This window comes from Schistocerca piceifrons, chromosome 4 (assembly GCF_021461385.2).
Source record: "Schistocerca piceifrons isolate TAMUIC-IGC-003096 chromosome 4, iqSchPice1.1, whole genome shotgun sequence".
Taxonomy (NCBI): Eukaryota; Metazoa; Arthropoda; class Insecta; order Orthoptera; family Acrididae; genus Schistocerca; species Schistocerca piceifrons.
Window position 1 is genome coordinate 678669489 of NC_060141.1, and position 18091 is coordinate 678687579.

Here is an 18091-nt window from a genome sequence, read left to right on the forward strand (position 1 = left end):
GTAAATCCTGATACAATTCTGTCAATGGCTCACCATGCAAGCAAACACGCTGTGTCTTCCCTACCAAGAAATTTTCAGGTCACGAACTTACTTTGATACTTCATATAATACGACTTTTGTTAAGAATCATTGGATTGGTACAGAGTCAAATGCTGCCTGTCAGTCAGTCAATATTGCATTCACCTTACTGCCTGCATCCCAGGCTTTAAGGTTTTCATGTGAGGAATAGGAATAAGAAAGAAACATAGTTGTTGTTATTTACGTTATTACTTATAATACATAACTGATTTACTATTCCCTAAGTGTAGTACAAAAACCAGAATGAAAGACAGAATCATATAATAAATTCTGAGTATTCCAAGAGCACATGAAAGTACTGCCAAAAAAAGTGAAGATTAAGTTAACTGTAAATCGAGATAGTAAACATTTGGTAAAATCATTTTCATTATTACCATTAATTGATCATGATGATTAAAATTCATCTGACTATCAATGAAATACTTCTGAGTTAGTTTCTCACTGGTTTTTATTGTTCCAAATGAAAAGACACAGGATGGCTTTTGTTACTAATACAGTTTTGTTCCACATGACTACAGTGAAGTATGAGGGAATCTAAAAAGAAATCGCCCTTGCAAAGATAGATTCAACATACAGAAACAATATTTAGACTTTCATTACAAAAGAGTTGCAAGTGTTCCCAAGTGTGTGTAATGCAAGTAAACCATCCATAACACATTATAGCTTGAATAAAATAACTTTTTAACTGACATTTTACGACAACAAGGGTTAATGCTGCTGACATGAAGCCATCCTAACTCAACAAGACCTACCTACTTATGAAATAGGCTACACAGTGAGCACTATAAAAAGATTTGGGGTTGGCTGGCAGCTGGTATCTACCAGTCCACCAACTGAAATGTCACAGAGTCATTTAAATCTACGTACAGTGACATTTCAGACACCAGAAGTGTGATGATCTGACAGATCCAGGCCCTATCTCGGGTTGCTTTTATTTCTATTACATTGTTAATAATCTAGAGATACTAGGCAACTTATGCACAACTTACAGATAGGTCTAACAATGTTTTTCCTATTCCATTAATGAAACAATCACTTAAGTGACTGCACATCTCTCATCACAGAAGGTAATCCCATGCATACTAAGAAGGAAGTAATATCAAAGCAGCTGGTTAGATTTAGAGATGGGGGATGCACTCTTGAACTAATTCATAGAGTTGAATCTTTCAAAGGAGTGAACAATCAGTGATTCAGAAAAAAAGAACGGTAGCTCCAAACGTTTCCGACGGCAGAGAGAGAGAGAGAGAGAGAGAGAGAGAGAGAGAGAGAGAGAGAGAGAGAGAGAGAGCATATCAGCGGCGCCTCTGCTGGTCACAGCACAGTGCACGCCACACAACACAGCCAGCGCCGGCCTCTGCCCTGCTTCTACCTTGGCTGCCTGCATTGTGCAGTGCCCCATTGGATTTTGTGTTTCACATATGCCGTGCCGTCTCTGTGCGTCGTCTGCCGCGCGCAGTGTCTGGCGCAGCTTGGCTTCGCATCGCACTCTGTCGGCGATCGTTTCAGTCGCACGTCCTGCCCTCTGGGCAGTTGATGCGAGCAACAGGACAGAGAGCCACCTAGCGGATAACATAGGAACTACTTGCAACAACCTGCTCGCAAGAGAACAGACGATTTGTCTCGGAGCGGGTGAGTTCACCGCTCCCCCCACCCTCGGAACTCGCCCGCTCAACGCTCGCTCCACCGTCTCGACTCTAGCCAGAGCGTTGAGCAAAGCGACTCAGGTGTCACTCTGGTCTCTGCGGTCTCGGCTCACGCAGTAATACAGCTCGCGGCTCGACCTGCTCGACTCAGCGGCTCTGCATCGGAGTTCGTCTCTACTGGATATTGTTCTTCGTAGTAATACCGCTACGTATATTACATTATTATGTTATGTATACATCATTTGTTTTTATTTTATTTTTATTTGTTTAAACTGATTAGATTAGGTTCCTGACGACTCCTCTTACTATAGGATTTTTATTATGGACTCTCGAATTTACGCTTTAATTACGAGCGAACCGATAAACGTATCGCAAAATGTGATACACCAATATTTTCCTTGTTTTATTCTGCGTAAGGCTATATGCAGCACTTTCGTTTTACAGTCAAATTTATAGTTTTTTTCTTATTCTGGTACGGATTTTGCGATTTTAGGCGTCTTCGGAAGGAAACGTTCACTTTAAAAATATATGGCTTGCGATGTATTTGTATGAGGTTAATGAAATTTTAATACATTGTAGCCAAATATATTGTTAATGTAAATCTGAAGTTACAACATTTTCCGATCACCCAAAAAACCACGATAGTGCAAAATAAATCAATAATCAAAAACTTTGTCATATCGTGGAAATTTCAATAAACAATACAAAATTCTTACTCATTATCTGTGTTACTTCAAAATAGGATCAAATAAGATCAAAATACAGGTATAGTAGTGGAATAAACCAAGTTTAAAGGGCAATGTGCCTTCCATTTATTTTCTATTGTAAATGAGTGGTGAGTCATGAAAAAGAGCTAATTCATTTCAGGGAGTGAACAGTTCTGATCCGATCTCTGAAAAGAACAGTTTTGCCCATCTCTAGTTAGATTAGTTCAAAAGTTCAAAGACAGGCAACAGCAAATCGCCTATAATAAGACCATTCCTAGTAAAGCACCGTGGTGTTCAAACTATTTCGTGTTAATGACAACTTTACTATTAAAGGTGCGGAAAGTTCTGACAAAATGTAAACAATTTAAGAGTACAGATAACAACTCACCAAACGATATGGGTGTGGAGTCATCAAGAGACATATAAGGCTGAAAACTTTGCTAGCTCCCCCTCCCCACACACATGTACATTGTAATTAATTGTGCGTGTGCGAGTGGAAGGGGAGACTGCTCATTCCAGCTTTAGCTTGAAAACGGTATGTTCAAAAGGTAGCAAAATTTTCAGTCCTGACTATGTAGCTGTTAACACCTCAATGCCTTTACTATTTGGCCAGTTGTTAGGTTTCTTCCTAAATTATTTGCTCTACTTGTGCTAAATAGAGCAGCACCATGTTTACTAGGTCATCAGAAGTAGATCAGAAACTCATATTGTGCAAAATTGGAGAAGAAAATTAAACATTTTTTTCAAAGGTACTATTCCAGTTGCCATAACTGATTTAGTGAAACCAATGAAAACCAGAAAAAAAGGACATTAAAGCTCACTACTTAACGAAAGTATGGAATCAAATACTCAGATTACAAATTGAACACCACCTTTGTTTTGCACATGTTATTTATAATACAAGATATGATGAATAACTAGTGGACAGATACAGTGTACACACAGCTAACTCTCAAGAATACTCACCACAATAAGTCGTCAAATTTACTGAATTATTTGAACTTCACAATGTCCTTGCTTTGCCATGCTCAGAATTTTCACCTTTTTCACCTTATTCACAAGTTCTTGTAACCTAAGTTCTGTTTTGGCGCCATTCTTTGAAAAATCTGCAAGGAAATTTAGCGTAAGTAATTCTGTTGCTACCCTTAAATACAGATACAAATATTAAATCAGCAAAAGTCATGAGCAGACCAATTACTAATGATATACTCATAGATAACGAAATTATATCATCAGCTTTAGCCATCAAACCACAAACAGCCCAACTCTGCACCATAGTCTAGGAAGCATTTGACAATTCTGAAAGCAATTGATATCATCAATTCAAAATTCACACATCTGACTCCCTTTTGAATCGAAAGCTGTACAATGGTATCTGCTAAAGCCCTGCAGGCGTGTGGCTCATTCAAGTTGTCAGCATGTGTCTTCAGTGTGCAAGATAGAGTGCAAGAACACTTCGCATAGTCTGGCACAAGTTGTTGTACATAGTTGGTTTGGAGTGAAAGGGATTAAACTGCATGCTCATCCATTAAGTGGCAAATCAGGAGTGGTTGTCAAAGGAAGGAGGTGAAAGGTAAATCCTTGAAAGCTCAGAAAAAAGACAGTACACACAAGTCAAAGGAAATATAAAGGTGGGAAGAGCGGGGGCCAGGCTGGGCCACCAAGCATAGATCGCTAAAGGACCAGGAGGGAGGGTGTCACCAACCTATTGGGCGGTCAATGAGGCAAAAAAAGCCCTACTTACAAGGATGACTAAAAACTACCTGCTGCGTTGGCGTTGTCTGCTAGCACCAGAGGTAGTGTGTCACGGAGATTAAGATGTCACTTCACAGTGAAAAATTAGGGAAGTCTATGAGTAAGTGGGCCACCATCAGGCAGGCTCTGCATTGACAGATAGTGTGGCCAGGAGTCAGCCAAGTAACATGCAGGGAAGATTGCCACATGTCCGTGGTCTCCTTAATTGTTTGCAGTTTGTTTGTTTGTGTGGGGGGTTGTTCAGGGCAGACCACTCCAAGTTCAGGTCCAGTTTCGGATTCCCAGAATTGGCATCCTGGTGACCAGCTTGGCCAACCAGTCAGGTCGTTTATTTCCCAAAATCCCAATACGAGCGGGGATACAAATGAAAAGAATTGGCCGTCCAACTTGATGGAGGTCACAGATAAACTCCTCAATAGATATAACCAGTGGGTGACGAGAGTAGCACTGGTCTATAGCACAAAGTCTTCTAAGGGAGTCACTAGAAACTAGGATACTCTTGCCAGCGTAAGAATGAAAATGGCTAACGGCTAGTTTAATGGCCATCAATTCAGCCGCTTGGCAGAGAAGGGAGTTCAATACACGGTGTATGTGTGTATGCAAAACCTGTTCACCTGTCAACTGTTGAGCCATCTTCAGTGAATACCACTTCTGCACCCAGGTATCTCTCACGGACAGCCAACAACATGTGGCGAAAAATTGTGGGGTCAACGGAATCTTTTGGACCAAAGGATACATTGAGACTAATCCGAGGTGTGGTCACAAGCCAAAGGGGCAGAGGCGAAATCTCCTTCACCAAGAGGTGATCGTGGAGGAAGCTGCAGTCCGAACAGAGACGCTGCAGACATGTAGCAATTGTAAAGCCAGTTCCAGATCACTGTTGTGGGAGATACAGATCCCCTTCAGGGAAAGGACACAGTAGTTGGGATGTTCAGGGAAACTATGAACACATACAGAGTAATTCACCAGCTGTTGTTGGCGCACGATAGGTAATGGAGGGACTCCAGCCTCAACTAGTAGGCTGTTCACATGGCTAGTTCGGAAGGTTCCTGTCACAAGTCGGGGCCCACAATGAAGAATGGGTTCCCATATCTGCAATGCTGAGGATGACACTGAACCATTTGCAAGACTCCCATAGTCAAGAATCAAGACATGACAGAATCAGGGCTCTTTAGGGACACAGGAAGGTACACCAATTTGAACGCCACCTAATGTTACCGAGAGAGCAAAGTGTACTGAGGTGTCACCAGCACTTTCACTCAAGTTGGTGAATGTGGGGAAACCACATCAGCTAGGAATTAAAGACCATTCCCAAAAAGAGGCGCGTCTCAACTACAAGATGTAATTTATCGTCTAGATAAAGCTCTGGGTGTAGGTGAGCAGTAAGACGGTGACAGATGTGCATGACACGAGTCTTGGCAGCTGAAAAATCTAAAGCCATTAGTCACAGCCCATGACTGCACCTTTCGTATCGCACTCTGTAAGCAACTCAGCAGCACCCACACTAGAGCAGCAGCAATAAAATTAAAAGTCACCTGCATATAAGGAGGGCAATACCAAAGACCCCACAGCCACCACTAGACCATCTATCATCACTAGAGTGGTGGAGAAGCTCAGCACAGAGCCCTGCAGGATCCCATTCTCTTAGATATGGGGGGCGAAGGTGTACTGAGTGAAGCACCCACTTGAACCTGGAAAAAAACCGGGAGTGGACCACCAAGAACACAGTCATTTAATGTAGCAAGGATGTGGTGACACCATGTGTCATAAGCCTTCTGTAGGTCGAAAAAGACTGCAATGAAATGCTGACAGCATGCAAAGGTTGTCCGGATGGTTGATTCCTGGAGAACCAAATTATCAGCAGTGGCTCAGTCTTTGCCTAAACCGCCCTGAGATGCAGCCAAAAGGCCCCGAGACTGAAGGAGTCAACACAGCAGTTTACTCACCACAAGTTCGAGCAACTTACAGAAAACACCAGTAAGGCAGATTGAGTGATAATTGCCCATCTCTAGAGAGCCTGCTATGGTCATTAGCGCCTGGTCTGTGACTTAGGAAAAGGTAAAAAAACCAAACTGGAAACCAGCAGCAATGGTAGTAAAACTCAAAAAAGTGGGGAAACTAAAAACAGAAGGAATGCTTAAAAAACCGCTATAGAAGAGGGGTTGTTTGTCCCCAAAATGAGCTTCAAATAACTGATGTCATTTCACTGACACTAATAAACTTGAGAACACAATCAGCTGAGCGCGTGTCATCTGCTAAAATGGAAGATATATCAGGCGACAGCTGTAGACGGGCGCGTAACGGAGTAAAATAGGGACACTCAAGTAAAAGGTGTCTCACCGTCCACAGTTGAGAGCAGTGGGGACTTAAAAGATGACGATGGCTAAAAAGACAGTGCCCTATCCAGAGTCTTGTTAAAATTACCTCCTCCCCACGATGAGTTTGGGAGGACGAGGTCCAAGCACAGGGAAGAGCTTTCACGTCACGTTTATTGGGAAGTGTCGACTAATGTGAGTGACATAAAAGAGCAACATGACGACGTAAAACACTTCATAGATCAGCGAAGGGAACCAATTCGAACAGCAGGCTGAAGAAGAGAGACTGCAGCCTTGGCCGCTATATCAGCTGCCTCATTTCCACAGATACCAACATGTCCTTGGGATCCAGAGGAATGCCACAGAGATGCCCCCCAAGTGGAGCAAGTGGAGGCAGTCCTGAATCCAGTGGACCAGAGGGTGGACAGGGTAGAGAGCTTGGAGACTGAGGAAAGAGCTGAGCGAATAGGAGCATATAATATACTGTATCTGCTGATGGCAACGGATGTATTGGACAGCCTGGAGAACAGCGTAAAGCTCCGCAGTAAAAACCGAACACTGGTCGAGAAGCCGAAATCGTTTGGGGGTGTCGCCAACAATATAGGCACTCCTAACACCAAACGATTTTTTGAGCCATCAGTGTAAATAAATGTGGCATCCTTCATTTGTGCGCATAGAGTAGCAAATGCCCAACGATAAACAAGAGAAGGGGTACCATCCTTGGGAAACTGACAAAGGTCACGGAACAAGCAGGTCCGGGGCCGGAGCCAAGGCAGTGCTGTACTCCAAGTTGTCAACAAAAATTTAGGAAAGTGGAAGGAAAGAGAACATAGCAGTTAACGGAAACAAACTCCTGGTGGTAGTAGAGAGGAAGGGCAGCCTGCATACCCTAAATCCAAGGAGGCGTTGAAAAAAATGTCATGGGCAGGATTAGCAGGCATGGAAGACAGATGGCTAGCATAACGACTCCGAAGGACAGCTCGCCGATTGGACAGCGGAGGTTCAGCAGTCTCAGCATAAAGGCTTTCCAAAGGGCTGGTGTAAAAAGCTCCAAATGCTAAACGTAATCCACGGTGGTGGACAGAGTCGAGACGCCCAAGAATAGACGGCAGAGCAGAGGAGTAAACTATGCTCCCATAGTCCAATTTCGAGTGCACTAAGGTGCAATAGAGGCGGAGAAAGACCACTCCGTCTGCTCCCCAGGAGGTACTATTCAGGACATGGAGGGTGTTGAGGGATCGCAGACAGTGAGCCAAAAGATAGGAAACATGGGAGGACCAGCACAGTTTTCTGTCAAACATAATACCCAAGAACTTAGCGACGTCCGTGAACGGAAGGTTGACAGAGCCTAGATGTAAGGAAGGCGGAAGAAACTGCGTACGACGCCACAAATTGATACAAACGGTCTTACTGGGAGAAAAGCGGAAGCTGGTTTCGATGCTCCAAGAGTGGAGGCGATCGAGACATCCTTGAAGACGACGTTCCAGAAGGCTGGTCCGTTGAGAGCTGTAGAAGATCACAAAATCGTCCAAAAAGAGGGAGCCCGAGACATCAGGCAGGAGACAATCCATAATTGGATTTATAGTAATGGCAAACGGTACAACCCTCAGCACGGAGCCCTGTGGTATCCCGTTTTCTTGGGAGAATGTAAGGGAGAAAGTAGTGTTAACCCGCACTTTAAACGTGCGCTCTGCCATAAATTCATGAAGAAAAAGGGGTAGTCGACGTCGAAAGCCCCAAGAGAACAGTGTGCGGAGGATGCCTGTCCTCCAACAGGTATCGTATGCTCTCTCCAGGTCGAACAGTATTGGTACTGTTTGGCGTTTCCTGAGAAATTGTTCATGATATAAGTGGAGAGAGCAACAAGATGGTCAACGGCAGAACGATGCTTTCGGAAACCACATTGGGCAGGTGTTAAAAGAATTCGGGACTCCAGCCACCAAGCTAAATGGCAATTCACCATACACTCCAAAACCTTACACACACTACTCGTGAGAGAAATGGGGCGATAACTAGAGGGGAGATGTTTGTCCTTTCCAGGTTTCGGAACAGGAATGACGATAGCTTTCCGCCATCTTCTGGGAAAAGTACTGTCAGTCCAAATTCAATTATAAAGGTGAAGGAGATAGCGCAGACTATGGTATGATAAATGCAGCAACATTTGGATGTTGTTACCATCCAGATCTGGGGCGGAAGTGCAAGAAGAAGAGAGTGCGTGTTGGAGATCCCGCACGGAGAAAACAGTATTATAGCTTCCGCGGTTTTGAGAGGAGAGCTCGAAATCTCAGCAAAGTGTTGACCCAATGTGTTAGAAATTGCGACGAGGTCCACTAAGGTATTATGCGCGATAGTGAGCCCAGAGACCGGGGAGAAACTAGGCGCACCAGATAACCGTCAAATCCGACTCCAAACTTCCGAGGAGGGAGTGAAGGTGTCAAATGAACTAGTAAAGAAGTCCCAGTTTGCCTTCTTGCTGTTTCACATGACGCTACGGCATCGCGCACGGAACTGCTTATAGTGGATACAGTTGGCCAAAGTAGGATGGTGGCGGAAAACGCGAAGAGCACATCGTCGCTCATGTGTTGTGTCAAGGCATGCCTCATTGGGGGGGGGGCAGATTGGAGGTGAGAGGTATTGAATGTTCTGCAGCTGCAATAATAATTTCTGTAATATGAGTGACCTCATCGTTGACACTAGGAAACTGATGGTCATCGAATGTCGCCAGAGATGAAAAAAGTGTCCAATTGGCTTGGGCAAACTTCCAGCATCTCGGGAGCATATGTGGCAGTTGTGGCTGCAATCTAAGGACACATGGAAAGTGGTCATTCGAGTGTGTATGAGCAAGAGCGAACCATTCAAAGCACCGAGCTAGTGGAACAGAGCCGACTGAAAGGTCCAAATGAGAGAAATTTGTCGTGGAGGTAGACAAAAATGTAGGGTCCCCAGTGTTGAGGCAAACAAGATCCGCTTGGTGGAAGACTTCTATCAATGGTGAGCCGCACGGACAAGGACGCTGAGATCCCCAAAGTGGGTGGTGGGCATTGAAGTCCCCAACCAGCAAATAGGGGGGTGGAAGCTGACCAAGAAGATGAAGGAGATCAGCTCTTGCCATTGGTGTGGACGACGGAATGTATACAGTGCGAAGAGAGAAGGTGTATCCACAAAGGGAAAGATGGACGCAACAGCTTGGAAGGAACTGTTTAAGTGAACTGGGTGATAATGGACACGAGTACTCCATGTGCTGGAGTGCCATCAACAGACGGGAGATCAAATCAGACTGACTGAAAATGAGGGAAAACAAAGCGATCGTGGGGACGCAGCTTTGTTTCCTGAAGACAGAAGATGACCGGCAAGTAGGATCCTAAGAGGATCAAGAATTCATCCCGATTGGCTCAAATGCCGCAGATATTCCAATGGATAATGGACATAGGGTGGACAGAAAAGGGAAGAATGTGACCAAGGTTGCCCTCAACTCAACGACTGCTAAGAGCTTACGACCGACAGTGTGGAACGGCAGTCAGCCAAAGGCAGAAGATCCTGATCCATACGTTGTTCGGGAGCAGCTCCTGTCACCAGCGATCTGCTGGTTGATCAGCTGCCAGCAGTGTGCCTCGCCGACACAGAAGACTGCCAAGGGTGGTTACTGCCAGGTGGTGCTGTAGATGAGACACGCCGTGGTGGAGAAGGAGAGGAACTGCGTCTCTTATTAGCCTTCTTAGAAACAGGATGGTGAGATGGAGGAGGAAGTGATGGTTCTGAAGTCGGGGTATGTAAAAAAATCTTCACGAGTAGGCTCTTTTTTGGAATGCCGGGGTCTGATTTTGGGGCTCATGATTTAGCAGAACCCGATGAAGGGTGAACATGTGAGCAGGTGATAGTGGGGAGGTTGAACGGGCGATCTTTGCACTGGCCGATCTGACTACCGTGGCACTAAAGGTGAGATCACAAGTCTGCATGGCTGCCTCCTTTGTAGGCCTTAGGTGATTGTTAACACCTCAGGTCACCTCCCGAGAAATGGACGGAGGGACCAATCGGCACTTTCGGAAGGTAGCAGCTCACGTAATAAGTCCTCCCTGGGCCTGGCCATTACCAGGTGGTACGTAAGTGTCCTACCTGTCTACCCGGGGGCGGGGAATTACACATTACCCCACCACCGGCTACGCGAGGGAATGTGTGGGTCGGCCTTCAGACATGCACAGGGAGGAAAGGGAAAGGGAAAGGGAAAGGAAAGAATAGAGGTCTCCAACGCCACAGCGGAGAAGAGGGCGAAGAGAAGAAGTAAGGAAAAGAGAAGGACAAAGTAAGGACAGAGTCTAGCCAGTAGAGAAAGAGAAGAAGAGAGACTCTTTTACAGTTTCAAGCATCCGTCTCTGGACATAGGCACTGAACATAGTCCCAGAGGAGGAGAAAGGGAAGGGAACAGGTGGAGGCGGGGTGAGGGGGGGCAAGAGGCGGAGGCGGGGTGTGGGGGGGGGGGGGGGCAAGAGGCGGAGGCGGGGTGTGGGAGGGCAAGAGGCAGAGGCAGAGTGTGGCGGAGCAAGAGGCGGAGGCAGAGTGTGGGGGAGGCGGAGGCAGAGTGTGGGGAGCCAGAGGCGGAGGCAGACTGTGGGGAGCAAGAGGCGGAGGCAGACTGTGGGGAGCAAGAGGCGGAGGCAGACTGTGGGGAGCAAGAGGCGGAGGCAGACTGTGGGGAGCAAGAGGCGGAGGCAGACTGTGGGCAGCAAGAGGCGGAGGCAGACTGTGGGCAGCAAGAGGCGGAGGCAGACTGTGGGCAGCAAGAGGCGGAGGCAGACTGTGGGGTGGGGGGGGGGGGGGGGCAGAGGGGGAGCAAGAGGCGGAGGAGAGGTGGGGGGGGCGCAAGAGGCGGAGGCCAGGGGGGGGGGCAAGAGGCGGCGGCGAGGGGTGTGGGGGGGGGGGGGAGAGGCGGCGGTGGGGGGGGGGGGGAGAGGCGGCGGCGAGGGGTGTGGGGGCGGGGGGCAACAGGCGGAGGCGAGCGGTGTGGGGGCGGGGGGCAACAGGCGGAGGCGAGCGGTGTGGGGGCGGGGGGCAACAGGCGGAGGCGAGCGGTGTGGGGGCGGGGGGCAACAGGCGGAGGCGAGCGGTGTGGGGGCGGGGGGCAACAGGCGGAGGCGAGCGGTGTGGGGGCGGGGGGCAACAGGCGGAGGCGAGCGGTGTGGGGGCGGGGGGCAACAGGCGGAGGCGAGCGGTGTGGGGGCGGGGGGCAACAGGCGGAGGCGAGCGGTGTGGGGGCGGGGGGCCAACAGGCGGAGGCGAGCGGTGTGGGGGCGGGGGGCCAACAGGCGGAGGCGAGCGGTGTGGGGGCGGGGGGCCAACAGGCGGAGGCGAGGTGTGGGGGCGGGGGGCAACAGGCGGAGGCGATGTGTGGGGGCGGGGGGCAACAGGCGGAGGCGATGTGTGGGGGCGGGGGGCAACAGGCGGAGGCGATGTGTGGGGGCGGGGGGCAACAGGCGGAGGTGATGTGTGGGGGCGGGGGGCAACAGGCGGAGGTGATGTGTGGGGGCGGGGGGCAACAGGCGGAGGTGATGTGTGGGGGCGGGGGGCAACAGGCGGAGGTGATGTGTGGGGGCGGGGGGGCAACAGGCGGAGGTGATGTGTGGGGGCGGGGGGAAGAGGCGGAGGTGATGTGTGGGGGCGGGGGGAAGAGGCGGAGGTGATGTGGGGGGGGGGGGGGGGGGAAGAGGCGGAGGCATGGTGGGGGGGAGGAGGCGGAGGTGTGTTGGGGGGTGGGGGAGGAGGCGGAGGTGTGTTGGGGGGTGGGGGAGGAGGCGGAGGTGTGGTGGGGGGGGGGGGGGGTAAAGAGGCGGAGGTGTGGTGGGGGGGGGGGGTAAAGAGGCGGAGTTGAGGTGGGGGGGGGGGTGAAGAGGCGGAGTTGTGGTGGTGGGGGGGGGGGGGGGGGTAAAGAGGCGGAGTTGAGGTGGGGGGGAGGGGTAAAGAGGCGGAGTTGAGGTGGGGGGGGGGGTAAAGAGGCGGAGTTGAGGTGGGGGGGGGTAAAGAGGCGGAGTTGAGGTGGGGGGGGGGTAAAGAGGCGGAGTTGAGGTGGGGGGGGGGGGGGGGGTAAAGAGGCGGAGTTGAGGTGGGGGGGGGGTAAAGAGGCGGAGGTGAGGTGGGGGGTGAAGAGGCAGAGGTGTGGGGTGGGGGGTGAAGAGGCAGAGGTGTGGGGGGGGGGTGAAGAGGCGGCGGTGGGGGGGGGGGGGGTGAAGAGGCGGAGGTGGGGGGGGTGAAGAGGCGGAGGTGGGGGGGGGGGGGGGTGAAGAGGCGGAGGGGAGGGGGGGGTGAAGAGGCGGAGGTGAGGGGTGGTGGGGGTGAAGAGGCGGAGGTGAGGGGTGGTGGGGGTGAAGAGGCGGAGGTGAGTTGGGGGGGGGGTGAAGAGGGGGAGGTGAGTTGGGGGGGGTGAAGAGGCGGAGGTGAGGTGTGGGGGGGTGAAGAGGCGGAGGTGAGGTGTGGGGGGGAAGAGGCGGAGGTGAGGTGTGGGGGGGAAGAGGCGGAGGTGAGGTGTGGGGGGGAAGAGGCGGAGGTGAGGTGTGGGGGGGAAGAGGCGGAGGTGAGGTGTGGGGGGGAAGAGGCGGAGGTGAGGTGTGGGGGGGAAGAGGCGGCGGTGAGGTGTGGGGGGGAAGAGGCGGAGGTGAGGTGTGGGGGGGAAGAGGCGGAGGTGAGGTGTGGGGGGGAAGAGGCGGAGGTGAGGTGTGGGGGGGAAGAGGCGGAGGTGAGGTGTGGGGGGGAAGAGGCGGAGGTGAGGTGTGGGGGGGAAGAGGCGGAGGTGAGGTGTGGGGGGGAAGAGGCGGAGGTGAGGTGTGGGGGGGAAGAGGCGGAGGTGAGGTGTGGGGGGGAAGAGGCGGAGGTGAGGTGTGGGGGGGAAGAGGCGGAGGTGAGGTGTGGGGGGGAAGAGGCGGAGGTGAGGTGTGGGGGGGAAGAGGCGGAGGTGAGGTGTGGGGGGGAAGAGGCGGAGGTGAGGTGTGGGGGGGAAGAGGCGGAGGTGAGGTGTGGGGGGGAAGAGGCAGAGGTGAGGTGTGGGGGGGAAGAGGCAGAGGTGAGGTGTGGGGGGGAAGAGGCAGAGGTGAGGTGTGGGGGGGAAGAGGCAGAGGTGAGGTGTGGGGGGGAAGAGGCAGAGGTGAGGTGGGGGAGAGGCAGAGGTGAGGTGGGGGAGAGGCAGAGGTGAGGTGGGGGAGAGGCAGAGGTGAGGTGGGGGAGAGGAAGATGGGTGATGGAGAAGGATGTGGAAAAAGAAGTTACGCAGCCCAGAAAGGAAAGAGGACCACACTAGTTCTGGGTGCCGGGCTAGCTACACACACATCCACAAAAAAATTGTGGACCCCCTGGGGGATCAGCATTTGGTTGTGGGTGTGGTCTGGCCCTCGGGCCGTAATAGGGCAATGGGGAAGGGCACTGGAGAGCTCCCATTCACTTAATGGAGAATTATATGACTGCAGTTGGCACATAGTAAAGGAAAGCACATTTACTCCTCCCGCTGTTTTATGAGCCAAAAGGCAGGGTGCTAGTTCACAGATGCAGATGTTTGAGCATAATTCTCAGGGTGGGGGGTGGGGTGAGGGGTGTGGGGTGAGGGGTGGTGGGTTGCCAGGATACGAACCAGAGTCATCTGCTTCCACCAGTTGAGACGTCAGGGGATCCACTGAAATAGATTCTGCGGCACATTGCCTGGCGAGGTATGGTGCCTAAGACACCACAGGAATCTCCACCTCGGGTACAGAAAGACTATATGCAGATTCCTTTTGTCCTCCTCCTCCTCCTCCTCCTCAGACAATGAGGACTGGGAAGGTTTCCCTTAACCGGTTTCAGAGACAGAGGAAGAACGGTAAGTCCAACGGCCAGCAGCCTGTGGTTCCTCGAGCCACCATCTGCCGCCTGGCTGTGGACCACCAAAAACCGCGGAGGAGACACTCATTAGCAGACGACTCTGATAGCCCACTACATGAAGCACAACAGAGGAAAGCACTATTGACAGAGAAGACGTGTCGGGGCTGTAGCTTAAGATTGTGTCATTTGTAAGGGATTAAGATTTTTTTTTTTAAAGCTATCCATGGTCTAGGGATAGCGCCTTTGATTAGTACGCAGAACGTCCTCGGTCCCGGGTTTGAAACCCACCCCACTGCTTACATTTTGAGTAATTATCAGCATCGGGGGCCGAAGGCTTGTAGCATAACAAGTCACCCTTATTCTGCCAACAGCCTTGTCAAGGAGAGTGGAGGAGTTGGCGGAGGTTCAGGGCAGTCTCTTGTCATTTGGTGGGAAACTGCCTAAAGGCAGAAGAATCAGCAATAGTCAACAGCATGATGATGCAGAAGGCAATGGAAATCACTGCATTAAAGACACACAACATGTATCCACAGGAAATGTGGCCTGTAACTGAAGAATTTTTTTTTTTTTTTTGTGTTTTTAGGGCGCACAACTTCAATGGTCATCAGCGAGCAGCTGCTCCTGGGTCATCCACTAAAATGGCATCTAGAGTACATGGCAGGCCAAGATCAAGACGCAGTGTAGTAAAATCCGGACAGGACGTTAAAATGTGGCAGACCATCAGCAATTGCCCACATGGGCAGACGGCGCCGGCGCAGCCGTCACCCGATGGCGATGGCTGAACCGGCAGTGTCCAATTCGTAACTGGGCCAAAACTACCTCCTACCGCCAAGAAGGGTGTGAGGATCCTCCCGCCGAGAAGGGTGTGAGGACAACGTCCAAGCGGGAAGAGGTTTCAAGGCCCGAAGCTTGTTGCCCGTAAGTGCAGCCCAATCAGCATGCCACAGTGATAAAATGCGCTGATAAATGACCCTGCTACAATCTGATGAAGGGACATAACAAGAAGCTGTCCGAGGCTGGAGGACCGCAGCCTTGGCCGCGGCATCTGCAGCTTCGTTCCCAGGGATACCGACATGGCCAGGAGCCCACATAAAGCTAACTGGAGAACCGTCGTCCGCCAGCTGCTGAAGAGAGCGTTGGATCCGGTGTACGAAAGGGTGAACCGGATGCGGATCACTGAAGCTCTGGATGGCGCTCAGGGAATCGGAGCAGATGACATAAGCAGAACGTCGGTGGCGGCAGATGTAAAGAACAGCCTGGCAGAGGGCAAAGAGCTCAGCTGTGAAGACCGAACAATGGCCATGGAGCCGGTATTTGAAACTTCGTGCCCCGACAATAAAAGAACACCCGACCCCGTCATTGGTCTTAGAGCCATCTGTATAAATGAAGGTCATATTAATGAACTTCGAACGAAGTTCGACAAAACGGGAGTGGTATACTGAACCGAGGGTAACCTCCTTTGGGAGCGAGCTGAGGTCAAGGTGAACGCGAACCTGAGCCTGGAGCCAAGGTGGCGTGTGGCTCTCGCCCACTCTAAAGGTTGTACGGAGTGAAAAATCAAGGTGTTGAAGGAGGCGACGAAAGCGAACTCCAGGGGGTAGCAGGGCAGAGGCATACAACCCGTATTGACAGTCGAGAGAGTCGTCAAAAGAACAGTAGCCGACAGGCATACCGACAAAGCAGTATATCGCGCCGGTAGGTGAGTGGCAATTCACCGGCTTCAGCATGAAGACTCTCGACGGGACTAGTATAAAACGCTCCGATCGCAAGACGTAAACCCCGATGTTGTATGGAGTTGAGGCGGTGTAAGATGGACGGCCGTGCAGAGGAGTACATGAAGCTCCCATAATCCAGCTTGGAGCGGACGATCGACCGATATAGGCGAAGTAGGACAGTTCGATCCGCTCCCCACGACATACCACTGAGAACACGGAGGACATTTAGAGAACGGGTACAATGGGCAGCCAAATATGACACATGTGGAGACCAGCTAAGTTTCCTGTCAAATGTAAGACCTAAAAATTTTGTTGTCTCCACGAATGGGAGAGCAACGGGACCGAGTCATAAGGACGGTGGGAGAAACACTTTGTAGCGCCAGAAGTTAATACAGACCGTCTTCTCGGCAGAAAAATGGAAGCCAGTGGCGACACTCCAGGAGTAAAGACGGTCAAGAGAACACTGAAGACAGCGCTCCAGGAAACATGTACGCTGCGCGCTGCAATAGATGGTAAAATCGTCCACGAAAAGGGATCCTGATACATCAGCTGGGAGGCAATCCATTATTGGATTGATCGCTATGGCAGAGAGAGCGACGCTCAAAACTGAGCCCTGTGGCACCCCATTCTCCTGGCGAAAGGTGTCTGACAGGACAGAACCCACACGTACCCTGAACTGTCGATCCATTAAAAAGGAACGAATAAAAAGAGGGAGGCGACCGCGAAGGCCCCATGTATGCATGGTGCAGAGAATGCCCGCCCTCCAACAGGTGTCATAAGCCTTCTCCAAATCAAAGAACACAGCCGCGGTCGGGCGCTTCCGCAAGAAGTTTTTCATAATGAAGGTCGACAAGGTAACCAGATGGTCAACAGCAGAGCGGCGCCTATGAAATCCGCATTGTACATTGGTAAGTAGGCGTCGAGATTCGAGCAGCCAAACCAAACGAGAGTTAACCATTCGCTCCATCACCTTATAGACACAGCTGGTAAGCGAGATGGGTCGATAACTGGAAGGCAAGTGCTTGTCCTTCCCCGGCTTAGGAATCGGGACAACAATAGATTCGCACCAGCATGCGGGAACATGTCCCTCAATCCAGATGCGATTATAAGTACGAAGAAGGAAACCTTTACCTGCAGGAGGAAGGTTCTTCAGCATCTGAATATGAATAGAATCAGGCCCTGGAGCGGAGGATCGTGACCGGGCAACTGCATTTTCGAGTTCACGCATGGTGAATGGGGCATTGTAACTTTCACGAATCGAGGAGCGGAAGTTACGTGGCCTAGCCTCCTCTGCCTGTTTTCGGGGGAGTAAGGGAGGGTGGTAATGAGCGGAGCTCGAAACCTTTGCGAAAAAGCGGCCGAAGGCATTGGAGACATCCACAGGGGCCACAAGGACGTCATTCGCGACCGTCAAGCCAGAAACTGGTGAGTGGCCCTTAGTGCCAGATAGCCAGCGCAGGCTACCCCAGACAGCAGAAGGAGTAAAACTGTTGAAGGTGCTTGTGAAAGCAGCCCAGCTGGCTTTCTTGCTTTCTTTAATAACACGACGACACTGCGCACATAATCGTTTATAATTGATACAATTCGCCACTGTAGGGTGGCGTTTAAAGGTGCGTAAAGCACGTCGACGAGCACGTAAAGCGTCTCTACATGCTGTGGTCCACCAGGGGACCGGTATGCGATGTGGAGAAGAAGTAGTGTGAGGGATGGAATATTCAGCAGCAGTGAGAATGACTTCCGTGAGATGTGCGACCTGACTATCGCAGCTTGTGAAGGTTTGATCCTGAAAAGTCGCCCTGGAAGAGAAGAGCCCCCAGTCTGCTTTGGAGATGTTCCAACTAGTTGAGCACAGAGAGGGGGTATGATGCAGGAGATGGATAACACACGGGAAGTGGTCGCTCGAATATGTATCAGAAAGTGCATACCACTCAAACCGGCGTGCAAGTTGGGTAGTACATATAGAGAGGTCTAAATGGGAATAGGTGTGAGATGTGTCCAAAAGAAAAGTAGGGGCGCCAGTATTGAGGCAGACAAGATTGAGC

The 18091-nt window shown here is 50.8% G+C and overlaps 1 protein-coding gene across 1 annotated transcript in view; it reads right to left on the reverse strand.

Moving 5' to 3' along the window:
- The window catches only part of LOC124794622, a 212408-nt gene that overhangs the window by 7134 nt on the left and 187183 nt on the right, over positions 1-18091 (reverse strand). The window contains exon 23 of the mRNA XM_047258114.1: positions 3395-3534. Coding sequence (XP_047114070.1) covers positions 3413-3534 — 122 coding nt within the window. The 3' untranslated portion in view covers positions 3395-3412. The remainder of the gene's footprint in view (positions 1-3394; positions 3535-18091) is intronic.